At 54.1% G+C, this 12,197-nt stretch overlaps 1 protein-coding gene across 2 annotated transcripts; it reads right to left on the reverse strand.

Moving 5' to 3' along the window:
* Nucleotides 1-2,359: 2,359 nt before the first annotated feature.
* ORMDL3 (ORMDL sphingolipid biosynthesis regulator 3) lies at nucleotides 2,360-7,973 on the reverse strand. 2 transcript variants are annotated; one of them, XM_007465177.1, is made up of 4 exons: nucleotides 7,868-7,973; nucleotides 4,026-4,225; nucleotides 3,171-3,322; nucleotides 2,360-2,714 (listed from the first exon to the last, which is right to left on the reverse strand). In XM_007465177.1, the coding sequence occupies exons 2-4, from the start codon at nucleotides 4,197-4,199 to the stop codon at nucleotides 2,579-2,581; spliced, it is 462 nt and encodes a 153-aa protein (XP_007465239.1). In that variant the 5' UTR covers nucleotides 4,200-4,225; nucleotides 7,868-7,973; the 3' UTR covers nucleotides 2,360-2,578. The 2 variants fall into 2 exon arrangements, with proteins under 2 accessions (XP_007465239.1, XP_007465240.1); XM_007465178.1 differs by lacking the exon at nucleotides 7,868-7,973 and having other exon boundaries at nucleotides 2,579-2,714; nucleotides 4,074-4,199.
* Between the last annotated feature and the right edge of the window lie 4,224 nt (nucleotides 7,974-12,197).

Raw genomic sequence — 12,197 nt, forward strand, 5'->3', positions numbered from 1 at the left:
TTTCCCCTTCCATCAATCATTCCGCATCTCCTTCCCTTTCTTCAGGCTCCTCTGTCACCCTCCTGAGGCCAGATCACCCCTCACAGTCTTCCTGGCCACCTTCCCCTAAGTCCCTTCTGGCTAGCCCAGGCACCTACTCACCCATGCTCCCTTCTCTGCCCCTGCCCCCATCATGGTGGCCAACTCTCCACTCACTCCCCACCTAGGAATTCATCTGGGTATATGGAAAGGCTGTGCCCAGGACCCACAGTCCATATCAGGGGCCGCCCACCTCTTTTTTTGTCCTCAGCTACTCACCAAAAATGGAGGTTGAAGGAGTGCCCTCTGTGTAAGATCTCTGCACAGTTCCTGGCCACTGTGTCTCAGGAAATTATAATACGGGAATTGAAAAAAAAACAAAAACAACCTGGAAAGCTAAGTGCCCCACTTCTCAGGCTTTTAGATAAGCCACATTATGGCTAGGGTGGAGGCAGACAGGCCAAAGGTAAGAAACCAACCCTTCCCTCCTCCTGGACTCAGGGAGCGGGTGGGAGATAGATGACAGACATACACAGATGATAGATATACACAGATGACACTGCACTGAACGCGCTATAAAGACTCCTCCCTCTCCTGGCCATGTGAGCCTCAGTAAGTCCTCTTCCCTCCCACTCATGCTTATGGTGGGGAGAAGGAAGCAGGAAGATTCCTCTGAAGACACAAAGGCCAGGAGGAGATGCAGCCCTCCAAGGCAAGGAAGAGAAGTGAAACAGGGCAGAAATTCAGAGGAAAGGACTGGGCACTGCTTGGGGCTCTGGCTTCTACAAGAAGCCATTGCTGAACTGACCTCCTCCCTGGCCGTGTCACAAGCTATCCCTCTGCCAGCCCAGCCTGGCTGAAGCCCAGAGGTGTAAGTTCTGTCTGAGGACCAGCCAGGTGAAGTCCCAGAGCAAAATGCTGCTCTCTGGCCAGCTTACTGCCTCTGCCAGTTCCCCGCCAGCCCCTCCAGCTTGCTCTGCTGGAGGCAGCAGGAAAAGCAGAGGTCCCAGGGGCCCTCCCACCATCCAGGCAGAGGGTCAGACTGATGCTCCACACTGCCCCGTCTCCGCCCCCTCCAGGAAGCAGAGGCCAAACTCAGGGGAAATAGGAACACACTGTCCTTTATTTGTGTTTCTCAGAATACTGTACAAAGGGAGTAAAAATCCTATTCACACTTTGCTTAGAAAGATTTTGAGGTCAAAGTTCCTTATGATACGTGGGGCAGGGGTTGGGGGGACCAGGATGCAGAAAACAGGGCCAGTGACGCCACCACCGCAGCTGCCACCGCTCCCTCAGCGCCCTGGCACCCACACCTTCTCAGAAGTAACACGGACCCCAGTCAGGCTGGGGAGGGGAGAAGGCGGCTCCTTCCCGCCCCTGCAGGTCACTCCCTGTGCCTGCCACTGTCCCGCTTGAGAGGGACCATGCGGGACTCTGCAGCCCACCAAACCCCTTTGGAGGTGGCCTGATGGCCCCAAAGGTGCATGCCACACGAGAGGCCCCGCCCCAGCGCAGTCTGCACAAGGAGGTTACCGGGTCAAGGGCTGCAGAAGGGCCCCACCATTCATCATTTCTGTCCCATGTCCCCGCGGCCCTCACACCACTGCAGAGATGGGCGTCAAACTGGACCTGTGCTTACGATGATGCACAGGCCCCTTCCACCCATCTCCACCCCCTCATGCCAACCCTGGAGTTTCAAACCCATAGCAGCCTCCCTTCCCATTACCCCCACCATGCTGTGGGTAAGTGACCCTCCAAGCCTGCCCCCTTCCCTGACCACTTCCCAAAGAATGAGGTTGGGTCTGTTCCCCCCCCCCAACCCCGCCCCGCATCTTACACGAACCCCCGCTGCTCTGCGCCCCGTTGTTTTCAGTCTCAATTCACCCTCCCCACCCCTGTCCCCAGCTCCCTCCCCACCTCCACCAGGGCCAGAAGGCTGCAGCCCTGGCCCCCCACCTCTGGGACCAGGCCACGCACACTCAGCCCCATCCCCCCACATCTCCTTACCCTCCCCACCTGCACCTAGTACCCCGGGGGGGCCGCTGTACGGGAGCTGTCTGACTTGAATTAGACAATTGTCTACCCAGAGAGATGAGGCACTCTCACACAACTGCTTTCGTGTATATAAGCACACGCTAAGCGTCACCCTAAAGACTTAAGAATTAAAGTGAAACCAACTAGAAGCTGTACCGTTCCCTCCACCCTGCTCACGGGGTTAAAGTGCTTTAGCAGAGGCCAAGGAGGCGCAAGCGAGCGGGGGGCTGCCCTGGCCTCTTGTCCCAACCTCATAGGTCTGTGTTCGGCCCAGGAGCCCAGCCCATTCCAGGAGCACCCCCATGAGGCAAAAGGAAAAGATCAAAAAAATCATAAGGGGTCAGAGCCCCAGGGGGGCTCCCCCCACTACTTTAAGTCTGCTACTGCGAGAAGTGAGGGGGAAACTAGGGCCCAGAGGCTCCACCCCCACCTTCGGCGGTGCCCAGCGGCTCCTTGTGTCTTCAGCATCACAGCACAGGTTTCTACCCCTCCCCTGCCATCCCACGCAGGGGAAGGGGCTGCACCCTCAGTACTTATTGATTCCAAAAATCCGGACTCCATGGAGCTGGGGCAGCTTGGGGATGAGCACGCTCATCAAGGACACAGTGTTGAGGATGAAATGGATCTGGTCGTACTTGGTGTAGAAGCTGGTGAGGAAGTACCTGGGTGGGGAAGGTTGGGGGCAGGTGTAAGACTCTGTTTGGAAGCCGCCTTTCTCCCTCACTCCCTGGTCGGGGGAGGCAGGTTCCTGGCAGCCGAGGAGTTACGGGAAAGACACCCCCCCCCCCCTACGGGAAAGACCCCCCCCCCCCCAGAACAGAAGTAGGGTGGCAAGATCCGCGCAGCTAAAGAAGCCCCTGCTGACCCAGTCCCCTTGCTCTACCCCAAGCCCATGGGCCAAACTCACTGGCAAGAAGAAAGCCCCAACCGAGGAAAGACAGGACCAGGGAGGCACAACCTGAGCCCAGTGTCAGACCCAGGCACACCCCAACCTTCCTTCCTTTGCTCATTCCTATGCCAAGAGCCACAGCTGGCGAGGGATTTAAGCCTTGCAGGGCCCCAGGGTCCCCCAGGCCTTGGCCTTCCTGCTGGCGTCCCCCTCTCCCTAAGGCACTCACAGCACGATGGGTGTGATGGTCAGGAATTTCCGAGATGCCGTGAACTGGACTCCATAGTCCATCTGCTCCCAGTGGGTTAGCAGCCTCGCCTTGCCCTGGTCTGGGGTCTCAAAGGGGGTCCCCTTCACCGTGTGCAGGAAGATGTACATGCCCTGGAGGGAGGGGCCTTTGTTAGAGGATGCAAAAGGCCAAAGGCCCTCCAGCTCAGCTCCTCCGCCCCAGTCACAGATGTGGGGTCCTGGTGATCTGGAGCCCCCTCCGCTGGGCAGGGGGATGTGGGCTGGAGGTCAGGCGGGAGGAGCTGGGAGCCTGGCCAGAAAATAAGGGGACCCACCTGGTGAGAGGGCAGGCCTGGCATGAGAAGAACTCACGGGGAGGTGTCAGCCACAGAACCAGCATGGAGACGCCACCCCTCCAGCCCAGGGCTAGGCTCCCTGTGCCTGCCAGCTGGCAGGGGGCAAGCAGATGGGAAGGAACGAGGCCCCTGCTTGCCCACCAAAAGAATACCAGGGAGCAAGCAGGTAGTAAGGGAGCAGAGAGGGGCAAGAGGAAAAGATGCTCTGAGATCCTAACTCGGGAAAGAGGCATTTCTGCCCCAGGCTAGGACCTGGGTCCTCTGGACTCTTTAGGGCCCTTAGTTCAGCTCTCCGTGGCCCATCTTCCAGATCCACAAGTCACCCCATCCTAGAGGTATGGACATATCTGCAGATTTTATTCCAATAAAGAGGAGTGGGGCAGAAAGAAGAGGGTGGGGTCTGGGCTCTGGTGACACGTGCCGTCAGCATGTCACCCTGACGTCTGGCGGGCTCCCATCCTCCCCAGCCCCACCAAAGGCAGGCAGCAACAGGTCCTCACCATGTTGTGGATGAGGTTGGTGAGGGTCCAGACGACGGGGACGCTCACAAAAGGAATGCTGAGCAGCACGACGTGGAGGAGCCCGATGGCCAGCACGTAGGAAAGCCAGATGCCACGGCTGTTCATCACCCGCGTGTTGGGGTTCACCTCGCTGTGTGCTGTTCCCACATTCATCCTGCTGCCCCTCTCCTGCCACTGTTCTGCAAACAAGCAGCACAGGTGAGACAGGTCACACCACTTTCCCTGCCCTCTCACACCCTCCAAATCCTGCAGGGAAGGAAGCTCTGCTCTCCCCAAGAACTCCAAGCAGGTCTACCATTTCGATTCTCAAGCGAGGAGGCCAAAGAAAGTCCATGTAGACTTAACTCTATTCATTTCTCACTGCTGGGTTGGGATAAACACCAGGCTGCTCCGCACATAGTCCAATCAGGACAGTGCCCTTCCAGGCACTGGGACTGCCTGGGTGGACAGGTCATCAAGAGGCATCGAGCCCCAGAGTAAAGAAACCACTGCCCATCCCACAATCTCACCCTCCAGAGGGTCCTCTTCCCACGAAGCCCAGGGGAGGGGAGAAGAGGCCTGTGCCCTAAGAATCACTCAGCATAATCCCTTCTGGACTCCGTCTTGCTGAGGGTCTGATATAAGACATCTCCACCCCTGAGCTCCCTGCCCTCTCGTTACAAGGAATAAAAGGAGATGAGAACAGTCAGTAGTGGATAAAATATTTGGGGGTCATTGCTTCTACCCATCTCCCCTAATTCTCCAATCCTGGGTATGACTGGCAGGGTAGAAAGAGAGGGAAAGGGAAGGAAAAAGAGACTAGAGACAAACTTTGCCCAGACCTGGAAGCTGCCTTCTTGGTGACACAAAACAACCCATCCAGATGTTTTATCCATTTGGCAGCCACTCAAGCTAACCCTCGTGATGCCACCCATTTTGCTGCCAAACTACCAGGGACCTTTTCCCCACCACAGGAGAGGCAAGGATAGAGAACACAGCCAACATCTACAGGTCCCACGGGTGGCTGGAGCCCACATCAACATACCTCTCCCAGGGATACAAAACCACACCTGTGGCCTCTCTCCTGCCCCCCCCCCTTTTCTCTCTGCCCACCCATCCTCACCTGGGCCTCCTTTCCCAGCACCTGTTTCCAGGTGTAAGTTAGCACCATGCCTTCCCCTGCCCAGCTCTAAGGGCAGAAGCCCTGCAGCAGGAGGAACCAGGAGGGCTGCCCTTGATGCCCATGAAACAATGCAGCCCAGCTGCATTCCTGGATGCAGGTAAGGAGGGGAACGAGCAGCCCCATGTCCAGAGCTGAGCTGTCCCCAGATCCCTGAGGGCCCTGTGACCAGCAGGAGGTGGGGACAGATGGCACCTTTGTACTGGCTCTCCTCCCTAGCTGAGGGAACATCCTGCCTGATAAAGACCCTAAGGTCGTCACCATGATAACAGCCCCATCTTTCCTGGGGATACAGAAAGGGGTCCCAGATGAGGGCATCCTGGAAGTGCCCAGGAGGTCACCTCCCTCACCCTGCTGCAACAACCCCCCTCAGAATCGGTTGCCCTCTATCTCTGGCTAGGATCACAGAGTCTGCAAAGCAGCCGATTCTCAAGAATCAGTTCCCTACTTCCAGGATAATGGGAACAAGTTTTCTCCTTTCAGATGGCTCCAAGCTCAAAGACCTCAGGGCAGGGCTGCCCTGGTGGCGCAGTGGTTGAGAGTCCGCCTGCCGATGCAGGGGACGCGGGTTCGTGCCCCGGGCCGGGAGGATCCCACATGCCTTGTTTGTAAATCACAGCTTCCAAAGACTATATCCTCCTTCTTGACTGGATTTGGATGTCTTATATCATACAGGTCATTTATTGGCCCAGGTAACTTCCATCGTTATCGAGCGCAAGTTTGTGTGCCCGACACACAGTGAGGCCAGACAAACGCAAATGTTGGAGCTTGGAGCAGAGAAAGTTTTATCGCAGGGCCATGCCAGGAGAACTGGTTGCTCATGCTAAAAAAAAAAAAAAAAAAAACGACCTCAGGGGAAATGTGACCCACAACACACTTTCCCAACATACAAACATACATGAGATGGCCCAGGGTGCATCCAAAAGTAGCGATGCTCCTGGGGCCCACCAGCTCAACCCATTAGGCTGGATCACTGGGCCTAAGAGAAACCCAAGGAACTAGAAAACCAGGAGTGGCTCAGGTGTTTACCTTCCCAGGGCCTTAGGGCTTCAGTTACCCTAACAGAGCTCCTGGGACACCTACTGCACAAAAGCCTCCACCTGGTGGACAGGGTGGTCGGGGACACTTGGCTAGGAAGTGAGGGCTCTGAAGGACTTCATTACTGACGAAGGAGAGAGAAAAAATTCCCCAAGTCGACCAGAAACTGCTGCCCCTCCCCACTTCTCCCTAACCTAGACCCTCAAGGGTGTAGGAGTAGCTAGACCTCTGGCCCTCCCTAGTGTTTTGTCCAGGAGTGCTAAGAGCCTTGCTGAGTTCCAGATCATCCCACACTCCTTTCTGGCTGTATCAGGGCATCCAACGAAGCCTGATGAGCCTAGGAGGGGCCCAGACCTATGACTTAAATGACGCCCTGGGAAGCTTCTTCCTGAAACCTGAACACTAAGTGCCCTGAGAGCAAAACATCTCAGGAGACCGCGCCCCCAAAAGAGCCCCCCCCAGAAAAAAACAGAAGAGGTCAATAAACTAAGAAAAAGACTGGAAGCAAGAAGCACTCTTGAGACTTTTGTGTGACTAAGGGTACATATCACCTCTGCTAGTGAAATAACCAACTGCCCCTGGCCCAGAAGAGGAGAAATGGAGAGAAGCAGCTGTTGGACATAGAGTAGGCGCACAGCAGCTGAGCCTGAAATGTGCTGCTGCCACAGCTGGCAGCTGGCAGGTGGCTGCCTGTGTCAGTCCCTGATGTGGTTTCACAACCTGCCTCAAACCAGAGCCTGCAGCAACTTTGTTCTGTTAACTACTTTCTTGCTGGTAACTCTTTCCTACTCCTTCCCTCCCTTCCCCTCTGGCTCCGTATACAAATATCTCTGCCTAGCCGGTCTGTCAGACACCTAAGCCGAGGCCACAGTGCCAGCAGCCAGGTGAGCGCTTCCTAATCTCTCCCCCAAGTAAGGGCAGCAAAGCTTTCGCCTTCTGGGTTGAGGAGCACAAAGCATCCGAGCCTGCAACCTGGACCCCAACGGGGAGTCCCTGGCAGCACGCCACAGTGCCATTTTCATTCCGCCCATCCCGCAACCCGCAGGGCCACAGTCGTTCACCTCGCAGCTCCGGCTCTGCCTCCCGGACTCGGGGTGGCGGTGGGAATAGAAAAACGGCGAGTACAGGAGGGAACGCACACTAGCACGGGGAGAGGGTGAAGCGAGGAGGCGGAGTTTTCACTATTGTTGGGGTTTTCTGAGTGGGACTTCAAGCCGAAGTGGGGGGCCTCCGCTCCGTTCCCCAGCCTGGAACCTCGCACTCAGAGCCTGGCCCGGTCCGGAGCCCCACCCCCACCCCCACGCGTTCACCCAGCCCTGGAAGCGAACAAACCTTTATCCCCGAAGCCCAGCCTCTCCCCGCCCCCCACCCCCAGACCGAGCACTCCTCCTCTACGCCCCACCCCGGGCCTCCGCCCGCACTTTCCCCTTTGGGCGTCCCTTCGACTGATGCACGCCCTCCCCCCCACGCTCGGCTGACGCACCCCCTCCACCTCCGCTCACCCTGTCCCGGTCCCCTCCAGCCACGGGCGCCTCCCCAGCAACCCCCACCTCCTTTCCCGTCCCGCCTCTAGCCCCAGGAGGCTCCCGGTTTGGCCACTCCGAAGCCGCCCGTCCGAACTCACCGTGCGCGGCCGGAGCTCGAGGCCCGGGAGGGGTGCCCGGGGTCGAGGGCCGCTGCTGCTCCAGCAGCTGTAATAAGCCGCGGCGGCAGCCACCCCGCTGGCAGCTCCGGCCGAATCAGCGCCCCGCGCCGGCCCCCATTACGTCACCGCCAAGCGCCGGCCCGCCCGCCGCCTCCTGGGAGTTGTAGTTTTTTTTTTTAAACCCCGCTCCAGCCCAGGCCTCGCTGGGGCCGCACGGAGCTTTCAATAGCAAGAGAAACAAAGATCAGATGGTATGGCTTTGGCGCATAGCAATGCCTGTTTCGGCGTCTGCGCGCTGCTTGTGGGGTTTACTCTTGCCCGGTTTTGCTGGCGAGGAAACTTGGAGTTTTAAGTAGCTTGCCACAGCTCCCGGCTGGGTCCCCCCAGAAATTCTGACCTCAAGTCGGAGTTTTTCATCTACACCTCGCTGCCTCTGCCCTGGCCCTCCAGAAATCGACTGGCTCAGCCGGTGCTGGGCCCTCCTGGAAGCGGGTTTTTCACAACGTTGCTTAGGATGAGAGTCTGGAGGGCAGAGAACGCAGTCCACAGCCTGTCTGCTCCTCAGTTACACCTGACCCAGGCTGGCCTGGGCCAGGTCACATCCTCGGCCTCCCCACATTAGAAGTTGGAAGAGGACTTGGGAAGACGACCTGATGAATAGCCAAGACCCTGAGTCCCAGCCCCTGGTCAGCTGTTTGGCTTTGGGTGGGAGGCTCTGGATCTGCACTTTTCACCTCTGCATGCTCTAAAGGCAAGGGCACAGATTTTCCTGTCAGGTAGACTTAGCAGGCACTGCTTCACCAGCAGTGTCACCCTGGGCAAATAACTTGTCTTAATCTCCAATTCCATACCTGTGAAAACCTACCTCCGAGGTTGTGGGAATTCAGAAGAATGTATGTATAGCAGCTGTTGTGTGGTAGGAAGCTGTTGCTGTAGGAGGTTGAACTAAATGGCTCTTGAGGTCTCCTGGGTCACTCCCACTCTCCATGTCACCAAGAGTGCCTTGTTTGTGGAGTTTCCACTCCCCCGACCCAGGTTCTAAGTCCACTCTATGCGCAACAGGGCTGGAATAGCAGGATCAGGTGATGTCATGACACGCCAATCTGACTGGCTGTAAACACACACTGAAGGTGAGGGGACAAAAAGGAGAATGATGGCCCAGGGAACCTGGGGAGCACTCCTCTGTGACCTCACCCACCCCTCCCCAAGGGGGCTTCCAGGGAACAGCTGTCACAAAGCAGGAGTGGGGCCCCCAGAGGCACCCAGTGGGCACCAAGCAGGTGGATATCTGAACCACTCAGAGCAGGAGAACAGGCAGCTTCTCGAATATTTCCAGGGCCAGTAGCCCAAGAGCACTCAGCTCAAGACCTAAATGGTCACCCCAGAGTCTGAAAATTTTTTGCTGTGTCTTACAGAAGTTCCTGCTGGTTGGGAGAGGCCCCTTTCCTTACAGTCAGCCTTGTGAAGAAATAAGCAAAAACTGAGTGTTGTCCTTTCCTTAGAAGCCTCCCCGGTATTGAGGCAAAAAAAAAAAAAAATCTCTCGGGCTTCCCTGGTGGCGCGGTGGTTGAGAGTCCGCCTACCGATGCAGGGGACACGGGTTCGTGCCCCGGGCCGGGAAGATCCCTTATGCCGCGGAGCGGCTGGGCCCGTGAGCCATGGCCGCTGAGCCTGTGCTCCGTGACGGGAGAGGCCACAACGGTGAGAGGCCCGCATACTGCAAAAAAAAAAAAAAAAAAAAGTCTCTTACTTTTCCCAAAGTGAGCCTACTTGTCTCCTTCGACTTTTCTCTGGGATTCTTCCGTCTTCCCCGAAGTTGATCAAGCTCTCTGATCTTTGCCAGTTTCCTCACTGTCTGTGAAGTTCAGTGACCCAGACTGGATCCATGTCTCAAATAAGGGTCTGACTAATGCATAGTCTTAACAGAAAGATTATTGGACATGCCATGCCCTATTAATAGCTCCTGTTATCAAGGGTTTGTTGTTGTTTTTTTTTCACAACGGGAATGAACAGAGTACTGACTCACTCTAGGTTTGTGGTAAATTGTGGATCACTTTCTGCTTAATTTATCCTGAGTCCCTGTCATCATCTTTCTCCTCTAGCTCTCTGCCTTCATAATTATCATGTCTTCACCAAACATCCTTCAGCCTTGAATAGGCCTAAGTACTTAGAATGAGTGACAGCACTCTTGTGTGGTGCTGGGGATGCATAACCCCTTGGACAAACACTTGGTGATCTGTGCCAAGAGGCTGAACGATTGTTCAGGCCTCAGAGCCATGATTCCATTTCTGGTAGCATATTCTAAGGAAGTACGTACCATGCACTATGTGTGAAGATCTTTATTCCAGCATTAGTTATGACAATGGAAAACTGAAAGCAACCCAAATGCCCAAGAAAAAAGTAATCGTACTATATCCATTGGGTGACATAGTAGGAAGCCATATAGTAAGCAGTATAGGAAAATGTTTGCTAATTTAGATGAAAAGATCAGGATACAAAATAGCATGAGCTGGGAGTTCCCTGGCGGCCCAGTGTTTAGGACTTGGGGCTCTCACTGCCATGGGCCCGGGTTCAATCCCTGGTCAGGGAACTAAGGTCCCACAAGCCTGCCCCACAGCACGGCCAAAAAAAATATATGTATATAGCCTGAGCATTCTCCAGGGGTGCAGTCAGCAAAACAAACACAATTTCCTCATTAACAAATAAATTGGAAGAAAAAAAGGAAAGGGAGAGACTTACACTTAAAAGAAATTAAGCAATCTGTCAACCAAAAGCCTTATCTGGGTCCTCATTCAAGCAAACCAACTTTTAAAAATATATATATTTTATTAAATTATTGAGGAAATTTGAATACTAACTATTCAAATTGATGATCTTAATGAAATATACATTTTAAGGCATGATATGGTACTGTGGTAATTTTTTCAATAAAAATCCTTGGGCTTCCCTGGTGGCGCAGTGGTTAAGAGTCCGCCTGCCAGTGCAGGGGACACGGGTTTGAGCCCTGGTCCGGGAAGATCCCACATGCTGCGGAGCAACTAAGCCTGTGAGCCACAACTACTGAGTCCGCGAGCCACAACTACTGAGCCCGCGTGCCACACTACTGAAGCCCCTGTGCTTAGAGCCCGTGCTCCTCAACAAGGGAAGCCACCACGATGAGAAGCCTGTGCACCACAACGAAGGGCGGCGCCCGCTCGCCACAACTGGAGAGAGCCTGCGCACAGCAGCAAAGACCCAATGCAGTCAAAAATAAAATAAATACATTAAAAAATAATAATAATAAAATAAATAACCTTATATTTTGGAGATAAATACTAAAATATGTGTGGATGAAATGATATGATGACTGGATTTGCTTCAAAATAATCTGGGCTGGGGATGGGGGAAGGGAATAAAAGAAACAAGTTGGGCCATGAGGTGATAATTATTGAAACTGGGGGAGGGGAACATGAGATTCCTTATATTATTTTCTCTGCTTTTTTGTGTTTGAAATTGTCTGTAATAAGTTTTTATAAACCTGCATATGCATTAACGATTATGATGAGACAAAATAGAGTAACACTGGTAAGATCCTGGCCCCAGACTGCCAGGGTTCAACTCCCATCTCCTGTACTTACCAGCTGTGTGACCTTAGGCAAGTCACCGAACCTCTCTGTGCTGCAGTTCCTAAAAATGAAGGATGTTGATGATCATGGTGATAGCCACCTCATGTTGTTGTGAAGATTAAATGGGTCATTAAGTGTGAAGCATTTAGAACAATTCCTGGTACATAGTGAGTACTCTATATATGTATCAACTTTTGTTAATCCGTTCCACATTTGAGTGATATTTGAGCATCTACTTTACTAGGCTGTGGAAATTCAATAAAATAAAAACAGATCTTGTGTTAGGATGGAGGGGTTGGGGGTGATCTTTTTCATTCTCTAGTTTCAAACTTTGTGTAATGTGAGATTATTCGTTTTAAATTTTTTATGAAAACTGTTTGTGTTTTTAAAACAGAGTGAGTCAACTTTGCAGGCTCTCCCTGCCCTCTGGGAGCTCCTTAGTCTGCTCAAGTAGTGTTCCCAGCCTTGGGGTATTTCCATCTGCCAGGGTGGTGTGGCCTCTGCTTGCCATAGATACACTGTGTGGGCCAAGATAGCAAACACGGGCAGGGTAGTAAGCTGGGAGTACATTCCTGGGGTGATGGTAGTGGTGGGAAGTGAGGAGGTGGGGCATCAAGAAACAGAGCCCCTTCTTCTGACCCCTGGGGGAATGAATGGCACCCCTCCATTCTTACCACCTCCTACTCCGCTTCAATTCATTCCTG

This window comes from Lipotes vexillifer, unplaced genomic scaffold (genome assembly GCF_000442215.2).
Source record: "Lipotes vexillifer unplaced genomic scaffold, Lipotes_vexillifer_v1.1 scaffold591, whole genome shotgun sequence".
Lineage (NCBI taxonomy): Eukaryota > Metazoa > Chordata > Mammalia > Artiodactyla > Lipotidae > Lipotes > Lipotes vexillifer.